A 26,935-nucleotide genomic window follows, 5' to 3' on the forward strand; every position below is an offset into this window, starting at 1 on the left:
TTCAGTGTCTTCTCATGTAACAAATCCAGACTGTAGTATGTGCATTAAGCACCTCCAGCTTCACCCTGCTGGGTGCTGCAGCTACTTTTATAAAGGCAGTATAGGACTGGCCACGGTGTGGCAGTTGTGGAAATGTGGGTTTTTGATCTGGCAATAATTTGTGCTCTGTTTATTTTAGCCTACAATTGCAGTAAACATCTACATGTGTTAAGCAAAAACTTAGACCTCCAGTGTGCAAGTATGTTTGGATTCTTTAAGCAGTACAACAGGCTGAATGTGTTTGGGTTCCTCAACACAGTTTATTGTGCACAGAGAGGTATTGTATTGCCTGCTAGCTGTAGGATTAGATCAGTCTGTCAGATTTAGAGTACATTCTGTGTCCAGTTGGAGAAATGCATCATAGACCATCCCTCATACTTTGGTATCTTTCTCTGCATTATATACAGACTCTAAAATGAAGAGGGGGCGTTGGTTTTGTTTGGGTTTTTGGTTTGGGGTTTTTTTTTGGTTTTTTTTTTTTTGCTTTTTAAATTCAGTACTAGATAAGCCAAATTTCTGAGTAGGTTACAGAAACAAAGCACCTCCTTACAGGGACTGTAACGCTGCAACACTTTGTCCAACTTTTCCCAACTATCCTGTTTCCAGTGTCCTTTGTTAGCCCTGTCTGACCAGTGCCTGTGCAGCATGCTGGGAGGCTTGCTGGCCTTCTGCCATCCAAACTGGTATGTCAGCAACTGGGTTACAGGGGCTCGTAGTGATCAAGTTTGGTGCAGCTGTGTCTAGGGACCCACCTGGATCTCTGAACAGAGCAACCCCTTTCTGATCTGGGGCCTTAGTGTCATGCAGTTCCCCTTTCTATTCACTTTCTATTCACTGTGCATATTCCTGGTTATGGTCCCATCATGACAACAGGAACAGTATACCAGAAATTGCCATGAGATGCAGTAGTCTTCTTGTAACCCCTCTTCAGTATGGAAACGGTTCAACTGAGCTTTTGTACATGATGTACTATGAAGAGGTTTAAGCAGACATTGAAACATGACAATGCTAATAAAAAAAGTTGATGTGGCATAAGGAATTTTATTATGTAAACAAATAATCATGTTCTGTTTGAAAACAATTCCAGAGTATTTAAAAATATCAGTTAAAATTTGAGCAGGTTCTTTCTTGAGTAAGCTGGCACAGCAGTGAAATAACCTTACCTAGAACAGGAGGCCTGGACTAGCAGCATTTTACAGGCATCTTTAACACCTGAAGAAGTACTACATTTACTGCCACTCTTACCTGACCCAAGTGCAGCACTATTTTCTCCAACTTTTCAAGCAAAGCAAGTGGCTATTGCACTGTTCCCACATAGAATGTTACTTCTTTGCAAGTTCCCTCTAGAGGTTTTCCTGCATTTATCAGTTAGCATGGCTCAGAGGCGTTTGGGGTTAGAATGGGCAAGTTCCTGACAGAGGTGGTTTTCACACCCCTGCAGTGTTGCAGTTAGAAGGATGGCCCGTGCAGCAGGAATTCCAGACTTAATGGAAAAGATAAATGGTTCCCAGAAAAGTAATTTTTTTATGGTCTTAGGATTCTAGTCTGCCCTCAGCCCCCAAGTAGTCAGTGCCTTTGCCACTTGCAGCTCGTGATTTTCATGATCTTGGCCCTTCAGATGGGTGCTTTTTAGGAGCCCATGGTCTCGGCTTCACTGTCCAGTCTGGAGAGAGCTATTCTGACAGGAGAGGAAGCATTTTGGTTGTGAATCAGTGATCAAGCCTGTATGACACTAGAGGATAGGACAGAGTTAAGGATAAGGAGCCTAGCTCCAGACCCACAGTACCACACAGGGCAAGGCTGAATTTATGAAATATACCAGAATATTTGAGATATTTAAAAACTTAGAGCAGCGATTACCATGGCACGGACCATGTGTGATCAGCTAAAATGGTCCCAAGAGATAAAGCAACTATAACTCAATTTTATTTAGACCAGAAGGAATTTACTGGCTAAGCAAGCAGCTCTGCCCCACAACAGCTTTGTTGTGGTGCATTCATGCTATGCCCAGCTTAAAGCATATCCTAATAAATTTGTTCACCAAAGAATGTGCATAAATGCGTTGCTGAGTTAGCCAAGGAGAAGAAAACTGCTGATGGGAACAAGATGTCTATTCTTTCTTCCTCTTTGCAATCCTGCCACATCTTCTACAGCAACATAGGCAGCACTTGAAAAGAATGAAGACAACAATGGCCGTACAGGTGAACAAGAATGCCAGAACATCCAGGGAGTGGTACTGGTACCAGGTGAGATGGTGAGCAGCTGGTCTCAAGTGCTTTGCTCCTTTGTGACGCATGACAAATTCAATCCAGAAGACAGCTCTGTCCAGAGGCTTAACGGGCTGGTCATGCTGTATCTTGGATAACTTCAGAGCATTTTCCTTATAGCTGGGGTGAAAAAAGAAGAAACCAAAGAGATTTCTCACTTATTCCTGAAACAAACCATTCAGCACCTGGCAGTCCTCTTGGAGGTAGACAGCCTTGCTTTTACTTTCATCAGTCTTATTTAAATATATTTGAAACGGGTCCAATTTATTCCTGTATGCATAAAATTAGGTTAAGAATACTCATAGAGAAAGCCAGTATTTTCCAAAGAAAAGTTATTCAACAATTTTGCAGATACTTCTTTAAAAAAGGCAACATGGAAACATGTGCAGCATTTTCTGTTCCAATATAATAGTGTGCTGATTTGGGCTAGGATAGAGTTAACTTTCTTCATTAGTAGCTATGTTTTGGATCTGTGCTGGAAACAGTGTTGAGACAATAGGGATGTTTCCCTTACTGCTGAGCTTATACCAAGGCAAGGCCTTTCTGGCTCTCACACCACCCCACCAGCAAGGAGGCTGAGGGTGCACAAGGAGTTGGGATGGGACACAGCAAGGAAAGCTGATCCCAGCTGACAGAAGGAGATCCCAGACCATGTGGGGTCATGCTCAGTAGTAAAACTAAGGGGAAGGCTGGGGAGGCCACATGTACCAGCTGCCATCCAAGGTTGTTATAGATGACCTCCACCATGGCTGACTCCCTCAGATACTAGATACTTCCACAAGTGCTGGTCCATTTGTCTCAGGAATTTGCAAGTTCTTACTTGAAAGTCCTTCACACTTAATAGGAGTTGCTGCCAAAGACTGGGGACTTCTGCATTTTTTCCAATCCCTTTTTCAGTGGCCTTATCCTTAGCAAGAGATGCCAGCCAGGCTTCCTTATCCTATAAGTCCTGACTGATAGGTATGGTAACCTAAGGATATTGCTAAGTCAGGGTAGGAGAAAGAACTGTTTTGACTACAGGCAGAGAAGACCTAATAAAACTAGAATTGTCATTCAGAGCCCCCAGAGGATTTACATTAGCAGAGAACTGTCTCAAATGCTCCTCTGAGCTTTCCAAGAACTGTTTTTCTCAAAGCAATCATAAAAATGTAGTATAAGGAAAATCAAATTACTGATGTCTCCTTTTTGAGAAATGCTGATTCTCAGAAATGAAAGATAGTTTTCATCTGAAACCCAAACTTCAGCTACTCTGCATTTTCCACTCCCAGAAGAGCCAGCAGAATTTCTGATATCAGCAGCCCAGGATTTTAATAACCTCAACCTACTGTAAGGCAAGAACAAAACTCACGTGGAATTGTGAATGACAGTGTTCAGTGCATGAACCAGGTCCTCCGTCTTCATTGTGTTGAAATCCACCTGAACTGCAGCCCCTTTTGCTACCATGTGAGCAATGTTGTCGTGCTGGTCAGCAAACATGGGAATCCCAACCATTGGGATCCCATGGTAGATGGCTTCATAGATCCCATTGGTCCCACCATGTGTGATAAAGGCCTTTGTCAAGGGATGTCCTGGAACAGGGAAGGAGAGGTGCATGTTACAGCAGCTCTGGCAGACTGCATTCACTGGGATGTGAGCACTGCATAGAGGGGCCAGTGCACTGCTAGAGAAGGGAACAGCCCTAACCTCTGGATCAGCAGCAGACCTTGCATGCTTAACTTTCACACAGTCATACTTATTTTAACAGATGTGAATCAGCACGTCCCTCCAGACTACCCCAGAGTTACTGCAGCCCTTCTGCTCTTGTGCAGTGCTAGTTTTCACACGGTATCAGGTTCAGAACAGCCGCTGCTTCATCCTTGCTCAGGTCAAGCATTTTGAAGAATGAGCCCTGGAGATGAGCTGCAGAGGCCAAATCCAGCTCCAGAATACATCTCTACTCTTTACAGAGTACATCTCTACTTTATCTCTTTACTCCTGCCTATGGGTGCTTTTGAGCCCTTCCACACAACTGCCACCAAGCTCTGTAAGTCAGAGCCTTTTAGGAAGCTAAGGCTCCCAAGAGCAAAGCTCTGCAGCTTAAGCTGTGAAAGGAAGTTACCCACAAGCGTTACATGGTTCTGTTGCCTGAATTAACCATTCTAGTGGAAAAACAAAGGAAACCGTTTTTCCAAGGGTGCAATCCATCCCAAATAGAATCAGTCTCACCAAGCAGATCATTTTGTGGTATCCAGTCATAAATCCTGGTGTTGGAGCCCAGAGTTTCTGGTTTTTTCCCTTTGTACCTCCAGAGGACCTTGAACAAAGGAAGAATAAGATAAACATGGTGCATGTGATGTGCCTTTCTGTATTATTACGTGTAATTTAGGGCTTTATCGCAAACCCACATAACCTTTTCCCAGTAATTCAAATATCTTTGGCTCCAGTTGAGCTCTTTGATTGGTTATTATGTGCTAATTATTAAAAATGCATGGAGTGATTTTTGTATTTTGGCCTGTAGATGCACCTCCACGTGATTTGGTTCAGAGGAGGTGAAACACCAGAAGTAACTCAGCAGTCTGTCCTGAGAGAGAGCCCAGCTTCCTGGCTGTATCACATCCAGCAGGGATGCAGGTGAAGAACAGGCCACTCCAAACATAAAAGGCTCACTGAGAGCAATGGGAGTGAAAAAAACAAGGCAACTTGTTTTAGGCTTGAAAAGAAATTCACCTTTTGTGGAAGCTGGCTGAGGGCTTTGGCAATCACAGTACTTTTTTCATCACTTAGGTTGTAGACCATCGACCCAAGAGTAAATACGATGACACCATGTTCGCCTGAGCTCTGAACAAATTCTTCCATTTCCTAGGAGAGGCAGAAAACATACCAGGGGTAATTACACAATGCAGATTACACAGATTTCTGTATGAATAGAGAGCATAACCTTTTCAACTTATTAAGGAAATGGTGGTGTGAGCACCTCCTGACAGAAGGGCATTACAAAGACAGACCTGGCCCTGTGGAAAACAGTCAATTTCTCCCTAAGGAGGAGCAGGACAAGTTGAGACAGGTGACAGATGCTTTGTCTTTTTGAAAGCAAGTTTCATGATACATTTCAAGCAGCAGGAATGAATCCTGGCACTATCAGGAACAGGCCGTACATACCCTGTGATACCCTCCATAGGATGGTCATGATTCTGGATTTTCCTGGAACGAGTACTTTGCATTACATAGCTCTGCTGAAAACTGAGAGGGTGTTTCAGCATCCTGATGACACATTCACTGAGTTGGTACTGTCACTTTGTTAGTCAGACAGTTCTCATTTCTTACAACACACCACATTACTCAAAAGATTTTCTACAAATTAGAGCAATAGGTTTTCCTGTTCCTTTTATTAGTGTTACGTGAACTGGAGCAGTAACATGCAAAAGAGAATGGTTATCCATTTTCCCCAAGCTCAACCCCTGCTACAGGGGAGTGGGAAGAGATTTGGAAGGTTTCTTTTAGGAGACAATTTGCACTGAAGATGGCCTATATCTTCCAAGGCTCCTACAGGAATGATAATCTACACCAGAGCTTGTCATGTTGTCATCTTCCGTATTTGGGAGTTTCAAATTCCACCTGAATACTGCGATTCACAGCAGAGTATAGGCTGGAGATGCTCAGTGGTTTACTCCCTTTAAGGTGTCTTAAACTAAGGTACAATAGAAAAAGTGTTTATCACTCATCTATTTCTGCAAGTTTTGACCCATTTTACCTAAAGAATTTGTCTTGCCACCATGCCTTTTGGCATCAGGTATTTCAATGTTATCATGGGCTGCCAAGTCTGTATCTTGGAATTAAATCTTACACTTAAGTGCCCTGAGGTAGCACCTATCTTTCCTAAAACAGACACTGTATTACCCCATGCTGACATCAGCTATCCTCTTTTAAGACAGCAGGCTGCAAACTCAGCCCTCAGTTTGCACAGGATGCTAAATAGTTCCATGCTCCCCAGCAGCACCAGAGCATCTTCTTATGAATGAGCTTTCTCAGGACATGGTTTGCGTGGTTGATCAGGGAAAGAAACAGTCTTTGTAACAAAGCGGCCAATGGCAGAACAAAGTTGGGATACCTTTGGTAATGGTTTTGCAGGCTGGCAATGAAGTCCTCCCACAAACTCAAAGTTGGGCAGGAAAGGGCGTGGAAATTCAAAATCCCAGTATGTTCTGATTAACCATATCTCTGCTTTCCCCATCGTCTCACACAGGGTTGTGGGCCTTCCTGTGGACAAGGTGCAAGAGGTTTACAACATGCATGGGAGTGACCTTGTTTGCTCTAGATTGTGAAACAGGAGCCTTACCTTTGTCTTTTGGCACTCCCAATCAGTGTAGTTTATCAAACCATGCATGAAATGAAAACATCCACAAATCCGGACCTATTCCGTGCCCTGCCCCATGTTCAGCTTTAGCAAGTGCCCATGAGCAAGGTAATACAATCTTTAAAAGGATTTTGAACCTTCAGAATTGGTTTAGAGCACTACAATCAAGAAGCATTTAATGTCTAATATAGAAGTGCAATTCTTGTAGTGCTGAAAGACTTCATTACCTGTGCTTGTAATAAAAACACACTTTGGGGAAGAGAACAATCACACAAAATTTAGTTCCAAATAAATAATAAATGAATCACAAAGTGATGATCACCTGTCAGGGAGAGGGAGAGTTTAAACAAAGTTCTGTAGCATTTTTCAAATAGTGACTCATTTAGTGGCTGCTCTGACAACAATAAAAGACAGGTACAGACATCTCTAGTTTTCTTGAAGACTGGGTCAGCTGCTTCTGACACATACTGGGAAAAATTGGCCAACTTCATAGAAAGTTTTAATGTCATTTTATACAAAATCCAATGTTTCTAGAAATCCATCTGAAAAAAAATCTAATAGTAATCTGATGTTTTATAGCTTCCCATTTGGAAAAATATATTTTCTTAGGTAAACGTTGCAAGTTGTCTTTGCAGTATTTTCTCCACAAAGTGAAACTGGGGAGTAAAAGGGTTAGAAGTACTGACAAATTCCAGCCTAATGCAAGCAGGAATCAAGCTAAATAAGCAGCATGATAAAAATGATCTGTAGGGCATCATATACTACTTGGTAAGTATAATAATCTACACCAGTAAATTTTTCTTTAAATTAAAGAGCAATGAGTCAGTTACAAGGTTGCTGATTTGAAAATTAAGTCTGCATTACAAGTAGAGTGATATAAAGGTGTAATTAAGTCTTTATATGGTATTAAAAAAACCAACCCAGGGAAGAAGTACTAGTTTTCAGAGCACAGACACGTTCTTTGCAAATGCAGGAAGAGATTGGACAACAACAGAAGAGATGCCCTTGTGTTTGCTGTTCACTCGTTATCTGCCTAAACTTAGATACCCTGGACAAAATTCAAAGTCCATTGAACTAAAAGGTCTCTTTAATAGACTTTGAGTCATGCCTGAGTTGTGCTATGTTGGAACAAAATTTTCAGGTATGTTGTAGTTTAAGGAGACTATTTCAAACTCTGAATGGTGGATGAAAGGGAAAGGTGACACCATTCATTGTTTGAGAATCTGAACTCACACTCCACATCCTGCATTATGTACAGTTGCAAGATACTTCAGGATTGCCACCTCTGCTGGCCTTTGAGAAAGCGTATTTTGAGACAACAGCATTGAGGTTCCAGAGCATTCAAAAGGCACAACCTATGCAAGAAAAGAAACCACTCAACAGCTGCCTTACCTAAGACATTACTGTAGTACCCATCCCATTCATCTCGCCAAAACTTCAAGAAAAATAAATCCGTGCAAAAGTAAAAGAGGAAGTTCTGTAGTCTTTCCATAAAGGACATCTGATGTGTCAGCCCCATTGTGCTAGCGGGCACATAGGAAGGTGGGGATGGGAGCCCACCACACAGCCGCTCTACCACATTGCCATCAGAGAAGCGGAAGCTGTAGACAAAAGGGATCTCTAGGATTTCTGCTACGAGCTCCCCGCCTACAGACAGGGGGTCAGCGATCAGAACATCAAACTTGGCCTGCTGCAGCTTTGCTATCAGGCGAGAGTTCATCACCACGGTGTCACAGGTCTGCTTTGACATATTGGTAAAGACCTCCAGTTGCTCTTTCATCGACCACATGATCTCCCAGGGGAAGAGATTAGAGGCTTCATTCATCCAGAAATTGAGGAAGTCCTCCATGGAGGCATCCAGGGTCTCCTGGCTAAAGGGGACTTGCAAGACTTCAAACGTGAAAGGGGAGGAGGTGTCGTGGTAGTTGATGAGCAGATTGCTTGAGGGCACCAGCACAGTCACTTCATGGCCCCGGAGAACGAGCTCTTGCAGAAGCACTTTCACGTTGATCCAGTGACTGGCATCGGTGGGCCAGACCACCACCCTCCCACAAAAACCAGTGCTGCAGCAGCATGCATATGCCCAGAGTAGCCAGGGGAACTTTGGCCCCAACATCTCAGCGTTCCACGTACAAGTCTGGTCTGACCGAACTGGAAGCAATTCACTGCTTCACTGTGCAAACACTGTAGAGCCAACCAATTAAAAGTGGCATCTGTTTGGTGATTAGACTGGTAAACATGACAAGATTGGTAAATGTGGCAAGAGGGAATGTTGTAACACAAAACAACACTCATGGGAGGACTGGGCAAGCAGCAAATCCCATTCTGGAGTGTCCTGCAGAGCCACAGCTTATCTCAGAATTACAGCAGCTCCTATCTGCTCACCACAAAGTGCATTTTGCAGCATGTGAAGACCAGAAGTCTTTCCTCTGTGCTGTGGTTTAATCTTGATAGGCAGCTAGGCACCACAGAGCCTCTAAATCTCCCACGGTAGGAGGAGAAAAGGAAGGGCAAAAGTTAGAAAACTCATGGATTGAGACTGAGACAACTTAAGGAAACAAAAAAGGAAAGAAAAAGAGCAAGAAAAGCAAATGATGCAAAAAGAACAGATGCTCACTACCAGCCAACCAATGCCCAGTGAGCCCCTGAGAAACAGCAGCCCTGACAAACTTCACCCCCATATCTTTTATTTTGTTGAGCACAAAATCATCATGGGCTGGGGTATCCCTTGGGTGAACTGGGGTCAGCTGTCCAAGCTGTATCCCCTCCCAACTTTTTGTGCATCCCCCGCCCCCTCACTGGTGGGGTGGGGTGAGAGGCAGAAAAGGCCTTGACACTGTAAGAACTGCTAAGCAGTAATTAAAACATCCCTGTGTTATCAACACTGTTTTCAGCACAAATCCATCATGCAGCCCAAGCAAGCTAACAAAACAGATATTGCACATGGAGCCTTAAATGCTAAACTCCACAGTTCACAATAAAAAAAGACACCACAAGATCCAAATAGCTCTGAAGGTTACATAGCAGACACCAAACCATGCTTCAGCCAGCACAAGATTTTCTAGTCTCTGTCATCATAACATGATAAGCAACACAAACACACAGCTAGGTACTCTTAAGGTAGGATACCTTAACAACTTAGCTCTCTCAGCAGAATTACAACTTACTAGTGAAATATAAATAAAAACACTTTAAAGTCTCATATTGAAATATCCATTTTATCTCCCTAGCAGCAATGCATATATGTTTGGCCTGTTTCCTTTCAAGCATTACTATAATTGCCTAGAGCAAAAATGGGAAAATAGTTATACAACTATTATTTTAAAAAATTTTAAAACCACTCACAAATAAATACAACCATCATCTAATAGGTTTTAGACACTTTCAGAAAAGCAAAGAACCATGTCTCTGCGAAGGGCCTTTTATCACTGTGAATTGGGGCTCCTCTGATCCCCCTTGACTTTTAAAGGTCCAGAGGAGGATATTAATCTCTCATTTTGAGACAAGGTAGGAAGCAAGAAGTATGTTAAGGGAGAAAAAGTGCTAGTGTTTGGTGGGTATATAGTATTTTACTGTTCTTAGTGTTTGTCATGATTCATCTATGAATATGACTAATGAGCTCTGTTTCAGGTGCTTTAGCACTGTTTTACAAATCCTGGAAGTACCTGTACAGCTGTACCAGTGTAGCAGGTGAGGATTAACAGGCAATGTTTGTACTTGCCTGGATTGTTTGACTTGATGCAGGAATTTTGAAGGAAGGAGAGTGAATTTGGGGCTGTCTTGCTCCTGATTTGTGCCTTAATCTCTCATGTCTGGGTATTTACTCTTGTGTGTACAGCAGATGTAATTTCTGGAAAGAGAGCAGCCTTACCTAAAACTTCACTGTAGTATTGATCCCAGCTTCCCCAGATAATGTAATGAAATACGAAATCCTGCAGAGCATAGCTGAGGAGGTTTTTTAGTCTTTCCCAGAAGGTCATCCTATCTGTCAGGCTGGTTAGGGTGGTTGGTACATAGGAAGGAGGTGCTGGGAGTGTTCCACAGAGCCGTTCCACTGTGTTGCCCATGGAGAACCGGAAGGTATACACAAAGGGGATACCCAGCTTCTCGGCAACCAGCTCCCCACTGGGTGACAGTGGGTCTGCCAAAAGGACATCGAAGGCGGATGCTCTCAGTCTTTCCATCAGGGCCTCATTCTTCACAACTCCATCACAAATGATTTTGGTTATGTTCTTCATCTGGTATATCTTTTGAGCTATCTTGTAAGCACCTTTCCAGACAGGTAGCTCTCTCTCCTCATAAAAAAAAAAATATAAAATTTCATCCATTAAGTCAGTCATCTCCTTCTTGGTGATCGGCACCTCAATCACCTCAAACTGGAAGGGTGAGGGCTGTGTGGGATTGAGGATGAGGAAGCATGAAGGCAGCAGCACGGTCACCTCGTGGCCCCGGACCACAAGCTCCTGTAGTATGTGCTCCATGTTCAGCCAGTGGCTGTTGTCAGCCGGCCAGACCAACACCTTCCCCCCGGACCCCCAGCCCAACACGGCCAGCAGCCACAGCGCTGCCACCTCCTTCCCTGCCATAGCCTGCCCTGTGTGGCAATGCCCGCGGCCTCCCTTCAGCGGAAGCAGTGAGGCTCCCGAAGTGGGCTGAGCCTGCGTGACACTGCCTTGATCCCGAGGGTAGGGAGCCAAACGCAGGCGGTGTGAAACCGTCTACTGCATGATAGCATGTTTCATATCACGTTTTCCTAGGGGACAAAAAAGGTGACTGGCACCAGCTGGCACCCTCTGGTGGTAAACAGCTTCTTGAAGCTGGAAGATGTGATTCCTCCGGAGCAGCAGGGAGAGCCGCCAGCCCTGGGAGGCGCAGTCCAGCGGGGATTGTACCCTGTTGGTAATCCCGTCCCCCCTGCCTGTCTAACTACAGTCTCTGTGTTACTTATTTGGTAGGAGAGCTGGCTTTTTATTCTTCTGGCTCTTTGAAACACAGCTGGGTAGCCAGCAAAGATGTTCACTGACTGTATGGGCACCCTTTTCCTTTTATAGAGCCACTGAGTATCCCTTTAGAACAGACGTAAAGTGATGATCCGGGTCTGCAGCCAAAGAGTTGCATCTCGAAGTGGATGAAACTACACAGCAAATGACTCCCGTATCAGAGTAAGACTGTCCTCCTGTGAACTTGTCTCTTCCAGAGCATGCACCATGGGAGATCAGGAGGGGATAGTGCAGGCTTCCTGCCTGCCACTAAGTGCCAATTATGCACTATAAATTGAACCAGAAAATCCATTAAACAGTTTTATTTATATGGTCTCTCCTGATGTGCCATTAGGAAATAGTGTAAGTTCTCTTTTCTGTGCTAAAAATCATTATTACAGTATTTCTGCCCAGTGCTGTTACACAATGATTTCCTAATGTTGTTGTCCAAGGCTTTTGGCATGGTTTCCATGCTGCCTAGAGCATGCTTTCTGGGACAAAAATGCAGGTGTTGGAAACAGCTGGACTGTGAGAAGATACCAAGCTGAGATACCTTATCTACTGTACACATGTCACCAGCTTGGTGTACTTGTGGAGTCTTGCAGCATGCAGGTATTTGCAGGCAATTGAACCCTGAGAGATTTGCAAAAGGTCTTTTTGAAGAGCTTAATGTGAGGGTAGTAGAAATGACGTATGATTAATAAACATATTTTTCTGCATAATCACTCAAAAGGATCACACAGAAGAAAAGCCTGCAGGGAAGGACTTGTTGTTTTCACTGTTTGCTTGTGGGTGGGAGGGTATGTTCTAAATAAAACTTGTTTTATGCAGAGAGAATTGGTTTTATATGACCAGTGACATAAGTGAAGTCTCTATTATAAAGCCACAGTGCATTTAAGTATTGCTACTGAGGGTGGCAAGACTTGCTTGTAATTCACCAGGTCTCCCCTCCTTGTTATGGTCCTTTGGATGAGGGAAATGTCTCTGTTCTTGGCTGCTTTCTGTGCAAACAGTCACCCTTGCTGAGTGCCCTGTATGGTGTGGAAGTCGTATGAAACTCCACACTAAAATTAATTATAACAAAAGTCAAATCCATCAATTGGGATGACCCTGATCCTGTCTCAGTGCAATGGCATAGAAGCAGAACACCCTGACTGATGGTGGCTCATGCCTTTTTAGGGACATAATGACAAACACAATGACAAACCTCTTGCTGACCTCTCCCTTGACTTTGTGACCCTGGTGGGTTCCTAGCTCTGCAGGCCATAAGGATGGACTCTGTATAACAAGAAGTGACATATCAGGAGACTTACCTAAGATCTTGCTGTGGTAGCTATCCCACTGTCCCCAGAAGCTGAGGAAAGCATAGTCTTGCACATAGTAAGACAGAAAGTTTTTTACTCTCTCCCCAAAGGACATGCGGTCAGTGAGCTCAGACAGAGCTGCAGGTGTGTAGGATGGTGGCGTTGGGATCTTGCCACAGTGCCTTTCCAGACCAAAGGCTGGGGAGAAACGTAGTGAGTAGACAAAGGGAATGCCCAGCTTGAGAGCCACGAGTTCCCCACAGGGGGTGGCCGGGTCTGACAGTACCAGGTCAAAGCCAGACCCCTGCAGACGAGCCAGCAGCTCTTGGTTGGTCAGCACTGCATCACACATGATCTTATTCATCTCCTGCCAGCCTGTAAAGAGTCTTGCCATCTCCTTGTAAAACTGCCAGAAGGTCAAGGTGGTTGGCCTGTTGTTGAGCCATAGATTCACTATTCCATTAATCAGGCTCTCAGGGACATCTTTCTCAAAGGGCACGTTATAGATCTCAAACTTCTTCATGGCGTTAGGCTTGGGTTCAATGAAGAGGGAAGCGTTGGATGTCAGGACAGTAAAGCTGTGCCCGCGGCGGATGAGCTCCTCTATAATTACATTCATGTTCAGCCAGTGGCTGCCTTCTGTTGGCCAAACCAGTATCTTCCCACAGAAGACAGGCTCTAGAAGAGCAACCTGAAAAAGGAGCAGCTGGAGGTATTTCTTTGAGCCAGTTGTTTTCATGGCCATAGCAGAGTCAAGGGTTAGATAGTCTGGGAATTTTCCCTTCCAGTTGGGAGTGCTGCACCTTTGTGTTGTGTTTGATGGCTCTTTACTAGTGCTCTTAGCAGAAGTGAGAGTTTGCTGTTGCACAGGTAGTGCCTTTATAAACCATGTTTGGTCTGAGCTCTGAAAAGAAGAAAAAAAGTTTGGTGAGTCACTTTTCCCTTTCTGCCTTCTACCCTGTTGGTTTCCCCATGAGGGAGCTCCTTTCCTTTGCTAGGAGGATGACAGAAATCCTCACTGCTGTCAAAGGAGCCAGTCCCCTGTGACTAAAACAAGTCCCTTGCATTTTTGCCATGAACTAGTGATGCGAGAAGCAGGCCAAGGAATGAGGTATTTTCTGTGCTGAGAGAAGTCAAATCCTTTGGTTGATGATAATGCAAATAATAACATGCAATTTGTTCTCATAGGTGACTGGTAGCTTGCAACTGCTCCCAGACAATTTTTAACACAGGGAGTCCATTGCTACTGCCTGTGTCACATCACCACCAACCTGGTCATGTTGTGGGCTCAGTTTGGGTGTGTAAACATGGGCCTGGGCCTCTTCTGGGCCCTAACGGTGCTAAAGAGCAAAACCTACATCTTCTGAGATGGCTGTCACTTAAGTTGTCCCTTGAATATAAACACCATGCCTGGAAGAAGCTCTTTAACCACCTGCAGCCAAAATGACAACTAAAACCCACGCATATAATGATACACTCGATCCAACACAATTTGGGGAACAAATGCCATGCAGCAAAAAACTCTTACCTAGCAGAGTCTTCCAAGGTACATAAACGTCGTGCTCTGAGTTGCAAGGTGCAATTTGCTGTACCAGTTTGCTGCTTTTCCTTGCTGCTCCGCTCCTCTGTGCCTGGGCTGCTCCAGAGGGATTGGTTATCAGGCAGAAGGAGCTTAAGTAAGTTACCCTCTGAACTGGACTTTTCAAAAGGAGGAAGTAATAAAATACAGGATGATGGCAACAAGGCATGTATTCTGTGTTTATTCACTGCTTTGTTAGGCTCTGGGAATTTAATATTTGAGATAGCCTTTCCCTTGCCAGGTTATATTATAATGTTATTACAAAGCTAGGTTCTCAGGAGGACTTTGCATCCTAAAGATAAGAAATACGGTGTCTGACTGCTAAAAAGACATTTTTGCTCCCTTTAGGGTCCCAAGTAGCAAAACAAAATTATTTGTTAGGTAGTAGATTTGTTTATAAACTGTCAACAGGAACAAAGAGTGAATCTTGTGGTTTGTTTGCAGAGGTTTTCAAAAGTTGTTGCTGTCTATGTGAGTTTCCAAAAGCTGGTATGTTACCTGTGTTGGCTCTGTGGCCCTTGATTCTGGAGATCTAGACAAGTGTTTAATAACCTGAAAATATAGGAATCTAAAGGTGCATCTCAATGATTTTTAAGTATTGTCCATAATATTCAACAGGGCTTTTTCTAAATCCTCAGAATCCAGGACTATTATGCCAGCATGTTTCAACAGTAATTTGGCCTTATGGCCAGGAATTTCACTAGTCTCTCCACACTACCAGACCTTGGTATCCTGAGTGAGATTTTTTTTCAGGCCAATTTAGCTTATTTTGTAAAGTCCCATATGAAATTTAAAGTTTTTCCAGCAACTATTGAAAGGCCATGTTGATGTGGGCTAGAGCAGATCATAGAATCATAGAATGTCCTGAGTTGGAAGGGACCCACAAGGATCATTGAGGTCCAACTACTAGCCCTGCACAGGACAGCCCCAAGGATCACACCATGTGCCTGAGAGCATTGTCCAAATGCTTCTTGAACTCTGTCAGGCTTGGTGCTGTGACCGCTTCCCTGGATAAAAACTTAGATGAGAATTTGGTTTTTGTTTCCAACCCTTCAGTATTGAATTCCTCCATAGCAAATGAGACTTATTGCTAGGGGAACCAAACAGTTACATTTGTCTTGTTTCCATGGCCAGCTCTAAAGATGGTGCTCAGATCACTCAGATCAGAGAAGACAAGCATTTTGAGAGGATTAGAGGACAAAATCCAGCAAATGAGAGAGAAGTGGGGCAGAAGAAAGTTGATGGTGTTAAGTGCCTGTATTTCACACATCTAACATTACTAATAGAAGTGCTGCCGACAGTGATGCAACCTCCAGACTTGTTAAAAAACAACAGGGTTCCCAAGGCTAAGGCCCTCATTCAAAAGTTAGGCAAGGCAAACTAATGTTTTCCACACACTGGTCTCTTCACCATTGTGCTGGCTGGCTGGGAGTTGTGGTGTGCATGGAACTTCGATTTCTAGAAAACCTTGATGCCAGCCAGCACCTCAAAAACTCGGGGCCAGGATGGAAAAGGGAAGCTTTTGCCCTGAAGAAGCACCAAATGACTCTGTGCTTTCCCTTTCACTTAATGCAGTGAAGCAGCTTCTGGTCTGAAAGCAGACTTCAAAGTCTTGACTATCTTTTTTTTTTTTTTTGGGGGGGGGGCGGGTTGGGAAGGGGAAGGGAGGTTACTATATTGGGAAAATGTCAAAGTTGGCTCATCCCTGAGTACATGCAGAAGTGACAGGATTGAGCAATTCTGCAAAGTCACGTGTGCATGTGCTCAGTAAAAAGCTTGTAATCCCCAGGGTACAGGGAAACTCCAGCAAAAGTTAGTGAGATGAAATAGCCTCACCACAGTCATCTTTCTTGAATAAATTGTGTCTTTATACTTCTGCACTGTTACTGCAGGATGAAAACACCAGGGGCTAGGTTTATAGCACTGCGTTTGGATTTTTTAGTTCAGTTTAAGATTTTATCAACTCTCTTCACTGCTGCTGAAATGCTGCAGGGGCACCTTGGCATGCAAACAACAGACACCAGGGTGGCTGGCACTGGAGCCATTTCCACTCTGCAAAGCCAAAACAATAAAGAAATTAGAGAAGGTTCAGGTCAAGCTTGGTGTCCCTGTTAGGAATCTGCATTGTTGATGGAGAGTAGGTGCTGCACCCTGTCCTTGTCAGCTCTACAGTTGATGACTTTTTCTGGTTTTAAAAATTAAGAGCCAGACACAGTTAAGGAAAAAAGGGTTTTTACCTCGGTATTTAATAAGGATTCTTATGGTGCACTACTTCTCCAAGGTGGAATGTGCCAAAATGCACACACACGACAGATCGCGTATCCCATTTTATAGACCTTGTAAATTAGCATATCTAACAAAGATTTCTCAATGAGAGGTTTAAATGAATAGCGTGATATTCCCCCATTTCGAGGAATTCCTTCCTGGATGGGCTTAATTTTAGTTTATAGGATGTGTTTTTGAGAGGACCTTGGTTTCTCAGGATAGCGTAGGGCTTTCCAGCCTCCAACTGCGAGGCCTCTAGGATGAATACTAGGATTATGCTAAGTTATCGGACTTAAGGAATTATACGTATGCATGCTAAGAACACTGAGGATACATAAAATTATATAAAAGGTATATAAAAGAAAAGGCAAAAAATCATCATGGCATCACAGTGAGGAGCAGCAGCAGACCTGCCCAAGCTCCCTGCAGATGTGACACACTCCTGTCTTGCCAGCATCTGTCCAACCTCCCAGGGAAAGCTGTGTGCTATGGTGATGGGCAAATCTGCATATCCTAAGGGTATAGACATGATGGGACTTATCTAATGGCTCACCAGCACAGAAAGGAGGAGTTGCTCTCTCCATTCCACCTTTTCATTCATGTTTGCTGTTCGTGCTCCCAAGGCAAGCCTTTCCCTGTGACTTTCCCAGTAAGCTTGCCAATGATTTGTATTAGTGGGAGAGTTTGCTGCTGGGGCAGGAAGTAGATGGGCAAAGACCTGGCAGGCTACTATGGCCAGGGCAGCCTGGTCACGTGGCACCGTGGCTGCCTGGGAGCAGCAGTGATAGCACCAGAGCACAGACCAGGGGTCACCACAACCATTGCTCCACCCATTGCTGGGGACAGGGGTCACAACTGTGGGGACAGGAGCACAACCAGAGCCCTGGCAAGGGCAGGGGTGTCCACAGTGTGCCAGCATCACCCAGACCAAGCACTTCTCCCCTTGCCTCAGCACCCTAGGGAAGCACGGAACTGGGCCAGACCTCAGGTCAGGGGAAGGATTAGGGGTGCTGACTGCACCCAAACCCAAAGTACCCCAAAACCACCAACCTAGACCCTGCAACACGCAGCTCTGTGCAGCTGAGCATAGGCAGAACACCCACAGTGCACCCCAGGACACCCATCTCACCTAAGACCTGCTGCTCTGTGCTGGGCACAGTAACACCGGGATGGTGACACCAGGAGGGGTCAATGTCACCGAGACGGTGACAATGGGAGGGTGACGGAAGCAGTTTTTATGGGCAGAGGCAGGGCGCCGAGGGCAATAATGTTTGCCAGCCCAGCAGCTGCCGGGAGGGAGGAGTGATGGCAGGAAGAAACTGGCAGCCACTGACCTGCAGGCAGGGCCACAGTGGACGTCTCCAGCCCCACCAGTCCTGCTCTCCCCCACATGTCCCAGGCTGCATCCCGCTGTGCGAGGATGGGGAGGACACCTCTCACTGCCCACACCCACCCAACACCTCCCCCACACGCAGTTTTGCAAAAACCCTCTGTGATCCCATGAGCTGCTGCTGGCAATTCTCCCACCAGAGTGGCTGAGGGGTGACACCTGCTTGTCCGCAACCCAGGAAGAGGACAGCAGCCCCGGGGGACAGCTGGGTTGGGATCAGCACAGGCTCAGGGCAGTGAGCACCCATGGCAGGGTTAGGGAGCACATTTTATTTCTCTCCAGCAGTCCCAGAGGACAGGAAGGAGCCTCTGGCACGGCAGCAGTGCCATCACAGCACAGGGAGGATTTGGGGGGCGTCCGGCGGTGTCTCCTCAGATCTGAGTGCGGAAGCACAGGTCGCTGCCTGACATCTTCTGCGCATAGTCCTGGTCAAAGCGCTCGTTCTGGGCCACGGTGAAGTGGTTCTTCCAGTCTCCCGTGGTGCCTGTGGCCGGGTGAGATGGGCTCAGCAGGGGCCGGGGGGACGGTGCGCCAGAGGCCCCCCGGAGCCGCTCACCTTTGCGCATGAAGGGGGACACGCCGTGGTCCATGAGGTCGGAGGGCACCTTGCTGTAGTTGGTGCAGGGTTGTCCCGCATGGCCTCGAAGGACGTGTGTCGGGTGATGGTGTCCAGCGCCGCCTCCGGCAGCTCCCGCCCCAGGAACTGGGCCACCTTGGCAATCTCCCGGCGGAGGTCCTGTGGGACACACGCCAACGCTCACCCCTCCTGCCACCCCAGACCCCACACCACCATCCACCCCGCCCCATCACCTCCTTCAAGTCCTCGTAGAAGAGGTAGAGAATGGGGTGATCCTTCCTGCGTTCCCAGTAGCCCTTGACGTGGTTGTACCAGGAACCATATGCCACTGCATGGGGAGAGCAGCCAGTGGGTGGCAGTCCCCTGCAGGGTCCCCTGCACGCACCCAGGGGTGCCCTGTCCCACCTCTGCCGGCCATGAACTCCTCCAGGTACTGGGCCCATGTGCCAGGGTGCGGCTGCAACTTGTTCATCAAATCAAAGTGGTAGTAGGAGACAGCCACGTCCTTGGCATTGCGCGCCACATAGATCATCTGCAGATGAGCCATGGAGGTATGAGGGGCATCCCCAGGACCCCCAGGATAGGGAGGATGCTCCAGCTCCTAGAACTCCCATGACCACTTAGGATGCTGGAGGAAGCAGTTGCGATTCCTGTCTCAGGGAAACAGGGGAGTTGCAATACCCCTCAGGGAAGGGACCAGGGTTCGGGGTTACCTTGCAGCGGTTTCCCCAGAAGGATTTAGGCAGGATATGTGCTGGCAGGTGAGACTTCACCACGCGGGGTGAGGGCATGGTGGCCAGCAGGTCCGTTCCTGGGGGATCCCAAAGCACTTCCTCAGTGGGCCCTTGGCAAAGACCCTTGGGACTCAGCCTCTGTGGGGTGCCCCCTCACCTCACTACCTGCTGCCATCTTCCCGGGGGCAGAGAACTCCAGCATGGGCACTCTCTTGCTGATAATGTCCCGCTTGCACTTCTCAGGATCTCCACCTTGCAGGATCATGTCCACAATCTCACTGACCCAGGTGGTGCCTGGGGAAAGAACTCATCAAGGGGAGCAGCCAGGGCAGCATCGGGTGTCTCGGCACTGGCAATCCCTCAGACCTTGACCAGATGCCATGGGGGAAAAGGGAAATCCCACAAAACTCTGTCCTGACAGCCCCCAAATGTGCTGCATGCCCCCAGGCAGTGGGTTTCAGCTGGACAACACACTTGCCCACCCAGTACCAGCACATCTTGTTGCCTTGGGGATGCTCACCAGATTTGGGGAAGGTGACCACCACGATGTCCTCGGGGCGGCTCTGGAAGATATCGACCCGTTCCCAGTTGTGGGCAAAGGCGTTGACCATGGGGATGCCATGCACTGTGAGCCAAGGCTGACGCAGATAGGGATCTGGATCAGCCATCCTGCTGGGGACAAGGACACATGGCAGGGCTGGCTGATGAGGGAGGCCCTCCCCAGTCTCTCAGGGCAGCCACCAGCCAGGGCAGCCCGGTCACCTGGCACCGTGCCTGCTCAGGGAGCGGCAGTGATAGGCACCAGAGCACAGACCAGAGGTCACCATGGCCACTGCTGCACCCACTGCTGGGGACACAGGTCCCAGCGGTGGGGACAGGAGCACAACCAGAGCCCTGGCAAGGGCAGGGGTGCCCACAGTGTGCCAGCATCACGCAGACCCAGAGGACTGGAATAGGCTAGACTAGCACCTCTCCCCTTGCCTCAGCACCCCAGGGGAGCAGGGAACTGGGTGCCTGGGGTTTTGCAGCAGACCCAAGGTAAGGGGAAGGATTAGGGGTGCTGACTGCACCCAAACCCAAAGTACCCCAAAACCACCACCCTAGACCCCGCAACACGCAGCTCTGTGCAGCTGAGCATAGGCAGAACACCCACAGTGCACCCCAGGACACCCATCTCACCTAAGACCTGCTGCTCTGTGCTGGGCACAGTAACACCGGGATGGTGACACCAGGAGGACAGCAGAGGACAGGGAGACTCAGGGCCTTGCAGCGGTTATACGGGAAGGAGAAGGAAACAGGCAGGGCGCCGAGGGCAATAATGTTTGCCAGCCCAGCAGCTGCCGGGAGGGAGGAGCGAGTGCAGGAAGAAACTGGCAGCCACTGACCTGCAGGCAGGGCCACAGTGGACGTCTCCAGCCCCACCAGTCCTGCTCTCCCCCACATGTCCCAGGCTGCATCCCGCTGTGCGAGGATGGGGAGGACACCTCTCACTGCCCACACCCACCCAACACCTCCCCCACACGCAGTTTTGCAAAAACCCTCTGTGATCCCATGAGCTGCTGCTGGCAATTCTCCCACCAGAGTGGCTGAGGGGTGACACCTGCTTGTCCGCAACCCAGGAAGAGGACAGCAGCCCCGGGGGGACAGCTGGGTTGGGATCAGCACAGGCTCAGGGCAGTGAGCACCCATGGCAGGGTTAGGGAGCACATTTTATTTCTCTCCAGCAGTCCCAGAGGACAGGAAGGAGCCTCTGGCACGGCAGCAGTGCCATCACAGCACAGGGAGGATTTGGGGGGCGTCCGGCGGTGTCTCCTCAGATCTGAGTGCGGAAGCACAGGTCGCTGCCTGACATCTTCTGCGCATAGTCCTGGTCAAAGCGCTCGTTCTGGGCCACGGTGAAGTGGTTCTTCCAGTCTCCCGTGGTGCCTGTGGCCGGGTGAGATGGGCTCAGCAGGGGCCGGGGGGACGGTGCGCCAGAGGCCCCCCGGAGCCGCTCACCTTTGCGCATGAAGGGGGACACGCCGTGGTCCATGAGGTCGGAGGGCACCTTGCTGTAGTTGGTGGCAGGGTTGTCCCGCATGGCCTCGAAGGACGTGTGTCGGGTGATGGTGTCCAGCGCCGCCTCCGGCAGCTCCCGCCCCAGGAACTGGGCCACCTTGGCAATCTCCCGGCGGAGGTCCTGTGGGACACACGCCAACGCTCACCCCTCCTGCCACCCCAGACCCCACACCACCATCCACCCCGCCCCATCACCTCCTTCAAGTCCTCGTAGAAGAGGTAGAGAATGGGGGTGATCCTTCCTGCGTTCCCAGTAGCCCTTGACGTGGTTGTACCAGGAACCATATGCCACTGCATGGGGAGAGCAGCCAGTGGGTGGCAGTCCCCTGCAGGGTCCCCTGCACGCACCCAGGGGTGCCCTGTCCCACCTCTGCCGGCCATGAACTCCTCCAGGTACTGGGCCCATGTGCCAGGGTGCGGCTGCAACTTGTTCATCAAATCAAAGTGGTAGTAGGAGACAGCCACGTCCTTGGCATTGCGCGCCACATAGATCATCTGCAGATGAGCCATGGAGGTATGAGGGGCATCCCCAGGACCCCCAGGATAGGGAGGATGCTCCAGCTCCTAGAACTCCCATGACCACTTAGGATGCTGGAGGAAGCAGTTGCGATTCCTGTCTCAGGGAAACAGGGGAGTTGCAATACCCCTCAGGGAAGGGACCAGGGTTCGGGGTTACCTTGCAGCGGTTTCCCCAGAAGGATTTAGGCAGGATATGTGCTGGCAGGTGAGACTTCACCACGCGGGGTGAGGGCATGGTGGCCAGCAGGTCCGTTCCTGGGGGATCCCAAAGCACTTCCTCAGTGGGCCCTTGGCAAAGACCCTTGGGACTCAGCCTCTGTGGGGTGCCCCCTCACCTCACTACCTGCTGCCATCTTCCCGGGGGCAGAGAACTCCAGCATGGGCACTCTCTTGCTGATAATGTCCCGCTTGCACTTCTCAGGATCTCCACCTTGCAGGATCATGTCCACAATCTCACTGACCCAGGTGGTGCCTGGGGAAAGAACTCATCAAGGGGAGCAGCCAGGGCAGCATCGGGTGTCTCGGCACTGGCAATCCCTCAGACCTTGACCAGATGCCATGGGGGAAAAGGGAAATCCCACAAAACTCTGTCCTGACAGCCCCAAATGTGCTGCATGCCCCCAGGCAGTGGGTTTCAGCTGGACAACACACTTGCCCACCCAGTACCAGCACATCTTGTTGCCTTGGGGATGCTCACCAGATTTGGGGAAGGTGACCACCACGATGTCCTCGGGGCGGCTCTGGAAGATATCGACCCGTTCCCAGTTGTGGGCAAAGGCGTTGACCATGGGGATGCCATGCACTGTGAGCCAAGGCTGACGCAGATAGGGATCTGGATCAGCCATCCTGCTGGGGACAAGGACACATGGCAGGGCTGGCTGATGAGGGGAGGCCCTCCCCAGTCTCTCAGGGCAGCCACCAGCCAGGGCAGCCCGGTCACCTGGCACCGTGCCTGCTCAGGGAGCGGCAGTGATAGCACCAGAGCACAGACCAGAGGTCACCATGGCCACTGCTGCACCCACTGCTGGGGACACAGGTCCCAGCGGTGGGGACAGGAGCACAACCAGAGCCCTGGCAAGGGCAGGGGTGCCCACAGTGTGCCAGCATCACGCAGACCCAGAGGACTGGAATAGGCTAGACTAGCACCTCTCCCCTTGCCTCAGCACCCCAGGGGAGCAGGGAACTGGGTGCCTGGGGTTTTGCAGCAGACCCAAGGTAAGGGGAAGGATTAGGGGTGCTGACTGCACCCAAACCCAAAGTACCCCAAAACCACCACCCTAGACCCCGCAACACGCAGCTCTGTGCAGCTGAGCATAGGCAGAACACCCACAGTGCACCCCAGGACACCCATCTCACCTAAGACCTGCTGCTCTGTGCTGGGCACAGTAACACCGGGATGGTGACACCAGGAGGACAGCAGAGGACAGGGAGACTCAGGGCCTTGCAGCGGTTATACGGGAAGGAGAAGGAAACAGGCAGGGCGCCGAGGGCAATAATGTTTGCCAGCCCAGCAGCTGCCGGGAGGGAGGAGCGAGTGCAGGAAGAAACTGGCAGCCACTGACCTGCAGGCAGGGCCACAGTGGACGTCTCCAGCCCCACCAGTCCTGCTCTCCCCCACATGTCCCAGGCTGCATCCCGCTGTGCGAGGATGGGGAGGACACCTCTCACTGCCCACACCCACCCAACACCTCCCCCACACGCAGTTTTGCAAAAACCCTCTGTGATCCATGAGCTGCTGCTGGCAATTCTCCCACCAGAGTGGCTGAGGGGTGACACCTGCTTGTCCGCAACCCAGGAAGAGGACAGCAGCCCCGGGGGGACAGCTGGGTTGGGATCAGCACAGGCTCAGGGCAGTGAGCACCCATGGCAGGGTTAGGGACAGCAGCCCCAGGGGGACAGCTGGGTTGGGATCAGCACAGGCTCAGGGCAGTGAGCACCCATGGCAGGGTTAGGGAGCACATTTTATTTCTCTCCAGCAGTCCCAGAGGACAGGAAGGAGCCTCTGGCACGGCAGCAGTGCCATCACAGCACAGGGAGGATTTGGGGGGCGTCCGGCGGTGTCTCCTCAGATCTGAGTGCGGAAGCACAGGTCGCTGCCTGACATCTTCTGCGCATAGTCCTGGTCAAAGCGCTCGTTCTGGGCCACGGTGAAGTGGTTCTTCCAGTCTCCCGTGGTGCCTGTGGCCGGGTGAGATGGGCTCAGCAGGGGCCGGGGGGACGGTGCGCCAGAGGCCCCCCGGAGCCGCTCACCTTTGCGCATGAAGGGGGACACGCCGTGGTCCATGAGGTCGGAGGGCACCTTGCTGTAGTTGGTGGCAGGGTTGTCCCGCATGGCCTCGAAGGACGTGTGTCGGGTGATGGTGTCCAGCGCCGCCTCCGGCAGCTCCCGCCCCAGGAACTGGGCCACCTTGGCAATCTCCCGGCGGAGGTCCTGTGGGACACACGCCAACGCTCACCCCTCCTGCCACCCCCAGACCCCACACCACCATCCACCCCGCCCCATCACCTCCTTCAAGTCCTCGTAGAAGAGGTAGAGAATGGGGTGATCCTTCCTGCGTTCCCAGTAGCCCTTGACGTGGTTGTACCAGGAACCATATGCCACTGCATGGGGAGAGCAGCCAGTGGGTGGCAGTCCCCTGCAGGGTCCCCTGCACGCACCCAGGGGTGCCCTGTCCCACCTCTGCCGGCCATGAACTCCTCCAGGTACTGGGCCCATGTGCCAGGGTGTGGGTGGAACTTGTTCATCAAATCAAAGTGGTAGTAGGAGACAGCCACGTCCTTGGCGTTGCGCGCCACATAGATCATCTGCAGAAAGCTTGTTGGCATGTGGGGACTTGCAAGGTCCTAACAGGGCAGGCAGCCACCTTATGTCTGCTGGATTCCTCCAAGTGTTTTCACTCCAGCCTGTTACCTTGCAGCGGTTTTCCCAGAAGGATTTGGGCAAGATGTGAGCTGGGATGTGGGTCTTGATGACACGAGGGGATGGCATGGACTCCAGCTGCTCTGTGCCTGTAAGGATTTCCCTCAGGAGTGATCCCACTGTAGTGCCCTCCCATACAAAACCAAACCTGTCCCCATCCACCACCCACTGCCACCCACCTCCCTCTGCCACCCCACTACCTGCTGGCAACTTCCCAGGGGCAGCAAACTCCATCATGGGCACCCGGTTCACAATGTCATCCTGCTTGCATTTTTCTGGGTCACCGCCTTTCAGGACCATGTCCACGATCTCGCTGACCCAGGTGGTGCCTGGTGGGGAGATGTCGGGTGCCCAGCTGATGCCATTCCCACTGGAGCCCCATGTCAGGCACCAGACGGTCACCATTTACCAGTGTTGACTTTTGGCATGTCCCTGGTCCCAGCCCAGGGATATGAAAGTTGCTACCTCTCTTCCTGAGCCTAGTCCCTCTCTGGTGCCTGGGGATGCTCACCAGACTTGGGGAAGGTGACCACCACGATGTCCTCAGGGCGGGTCTGGAAGGTGTCAATCCGCTCCCAGTTGAGGGCAAAGGCATTGACCATGGGGATGCCATACACGGTGCGCCAGGGCTGCCGCAGGTAGGTGTCCGTCTCAGCCATCCTGCTAGGAACAGGGACATGTGGCAGGGCTGGCTGGCAGTGAGGAGCATCACAGGGCCACCTCCTTCCCTGGGGCCCCAAAATCCCTGCTGAACCCAGCCATCCTAGCCATAGGAAGGAAACCATGCCCTGCTTGCTGGCACCATGGGAGGTGGCACCTGTCTTCTGTGGGGATTATGGGGCTCAGGTGGTGGTGCAGGGAGTGTGGAGGGGCATGGTCAGCTCTGGGGGGCTCAGGTCAGACAGGCAGTGGGCAGCTGCCCATACCAAGCTGGCAGCTCTGTTCCTGGGAGTAAAAGCTCTTCGGGCATTCCTGGCTGGAGTTTTAGGCTGCTTTCTCTTTGCTTTTTGCTCCCCATCTCTCCGTTGTACGGCAGCCCGGGGAAGCCTTGCTTTCAGGGGGCTTGAGTGAGAGTTTGGCAGAGACATGAACGGGGAGCAGGACTCACGACTCTCTCCAGGAAACCTTTCCACCCACCAGCCAGGATAGAAACGCTGGACATGCCAGCTGCAAAACCCCCATGCTGTGATTTTTGGAGAGAGGCTTGGTGTCTCGCTCCATCTCCCGGGGGCTTGTGGGGACACAGAGTCCCTGTACCCCTCACCTCCTTCCCCCCCCGGCAGGCCCTCCGCTTATGAAGGCCAGGGCACCCCGAAACGACCGTGGCCAAAGCCCCTCCCCCGGTTACTTGCCTTTTTTCGGGTATCTGGAGGGAGGAGGCAAAGCTTCGCCCGCCGCTCTACGGGGTGGGATTGTTATTGGCCTTCCCCTGGGCGGTGGAAGATGGAGGCGGCGGGCGGTGGGAGGGTGCAGGACAACGGCTGGGACAGGAGCCTGGGCGGACCTGGTCCCGGTGCTGGCTGCGGTGGGAGGAGTGCAGGGGACGGGGCGAGCGGGGATGGGGACGGTCCCCAGATGCCTGTGATGAGCTGTCCGTGCTCAGCACCCGCCGGGACGCACACGGGTAGCGGGAGTGGAAATCACAGCTCCCCCCCTCCACCCGCAGAGGTAAACACAGGGAGGAAATCCCAACCCACATCCCGGGGGATTGAACATCACCCTGTACTGATCCAAGAGTCACCTGCGTGGATGTCCCCAGCTTCTCACACCAATGTGGGGCTTCCGGGCGGGATGTGGGGTTCAGGCTTTGGTGGCACCCCTACTCCACTCAAATACGGGTCCAAAGTTTGCGAGGTTGCAAAGCACAAGTGCTTCTGGGAAAAGTGTTTAAAGGTCCCGCTGGTGGTGAAATGCTTCTCATTCCCAGCTGCTTCCCACAGGAGATCTCCGAGCCGGGAGGGAGTGGTAAGG

The 26,935-nt window shown here is 50.0% G+C and overlaps 2 protein-coding genes and 2 pseudogenes across 5 annotated transcripts; all 4 read right to left on the bottom strand.

The window, feature by feature from the left end:
- Positions 1 to 1,060: 1,060 nt before the first annotated feature.
- On the bottom strand, positions 1,061 to 11,242 carry LOC104697142 (UDP-glucuronosyltransferase 2C1). Of its 2 annotated transcripts, none has more exons than XM_019293398.2 (6): positions 10,511 to 11,242; positions 6,394 to 6,542; positions 5,013 to 5,144; positions 4,512 to 4,599; positions 3,655 to 3,874; positions 1,061 to 2,426 (listed from the first exon to the last, which is right to left on the bottom strand). In XM_019293398.2, exons 1-6 carry the CDS (start codon positions 11,223 to 11,225, stop codon positions 2,150 to 2,152), a joined length of 1,581 nt encoding a protein of 526 aa, XP_019148943.1. In that variant the 5' UTR covers positions 11,226 to 11,242; the 3' UTR covers positions 1,061 to 2,149. The 2 variants fall into 2 exon arrangements, with proteins under 2 accessions (XP_019148943.1, XP_010410058.2); XM_010411756.4 differs by lacking the exon at positions 10,511 to 11,242 and adding an exon at positions 8,032 to 8,788.
- Positions 11,243 to 18,404: 7,162 nt separating this feature from the next.
- LOC120409974 lies at positions 18,405 to 21,054 on the bottom strand (annotated as a pseudogene).
- Positions 21,055 to 21,163: 109 nt separating this feature from the next.
- LOC120409973 lies at positions 21,164 to 23,708 on the bottom strand (annotated as a pseudogene).
- Positions 23,709 to 23,984: 276 nt separating this feature from the next.
- Positions 23,985 to 26,862, bottom strand: LOC104697140 (sulfotransferase family cytosolic 1B member 1-like). Of its 3 annotated transcripts, none has more exons than XM_010411752.3 (8): positions 26,706 to 26,860; positions 25,476 to 25,627; positions 25,165 to 25,293; positions 24,956 to 25,053; positions 24,723 to 24,849; positions 24,551 to 24,645; positions 24,295 to 24,475; positions 23,985 to 24,222 (listed from the first exon to the last, which is right to left on the bottom strand). In XM_010411752.3, the coding sequence occupies exons 2-8, from the start codon at positions 25,621 to 25,623 to the stop codon at positions 24,110 to 24,112; spliced, it is 891 nt and encodes a 296-aa protein (XP_010410054.1). In that variant the 5' UTR covers positions 25,624 to 25,627; positions 26,706 to 26,860; the 3' UTR covers positions 23,985 to 24,109. The 3 variants fall into 3 exon arrangements, with proteins under 3 accessions (XP_010410054.1, XP_010410053.1, XP_019149013.1); XM_010411751.3 differs by having other exon boundaries at positions 25,476 to 25,624; positions 26,706 to 26,858; XM_019293468.2 differs by lacking the exon at positions 25,165 to 25,293 and having other exon boundaries at positions 25,476 to 25,624; positions 26,706 to 26,862.
- Between the last annotated feature and the right edge of the window lie 73 nt (positions 26,863 to 26,935).

The sequence above is a fragment of the Corvus cornix genome, chromosome 4, assembly GCF_000738735.6.
Source record: "Corvus cornix cornix isolate S_Up_H32 chromosome 4, ASM73873v5, whole genome shotgun sequence".
NCBI classification, from domain to species: domain Eukaryota; kingdom Metazoa; phylum Chordata; class Aves; order Passeriformes; family Corvidae; genus Corvus; species Corvus cornix.

What these genes read in the sequence shown, in the direction of transcription:
- LOC104697142 (XM_010411756.4), bottom strand. Translation starts at nt 8,755, where the DNA reads ATGTTGGGGCCAAAGTTCCCCTGGCTACTCTGGGCATATGCATGCTGC. An exon ending in ACCACAAAATGATCTGCTTG is followed by an intron (nt 3,875 to 4,511) that starts GTGAGACTGATT and finishes TCCCTGTTCCAG; the next exon opens with GACATCCCTTGACAAAGGCC. An exon ending in ACTGTCATTCACAATTCCAC is followed by an intron (nt 2,427 to 3,654) that starts GTGAGTTTTGTT and finishes TTTTCACCCCAG; the next exon opens with CTATAAGGAAAATGCTCTGA.
- LOC104697140 (XM_010411752.3), bottom strand. Translation starts at nt 25,623, where the DNA reads ATGGCTGAGACGGACACCTACCTGCGGCAGCCCTGGCGCACCGTGTAT. An exon ending in TCTACGAGGACTTGAAGGAG is followed by an intron (nt 24,476 to 24,550) that starts GTGATGGGGCGG and finishes TGTGTCCCACAG; the next exon opens with GACCTCCGCCGGGAGATTGC. An exon ending in GTCCCCCTTCATGCGCAAAG is followed by an intron (nt 24,223 to 24,294) that starts GTGAGCGGCTCC and finishes ACCCGGCCACAG; the next exon opens with GCACCACGGGAGACTGGAAG.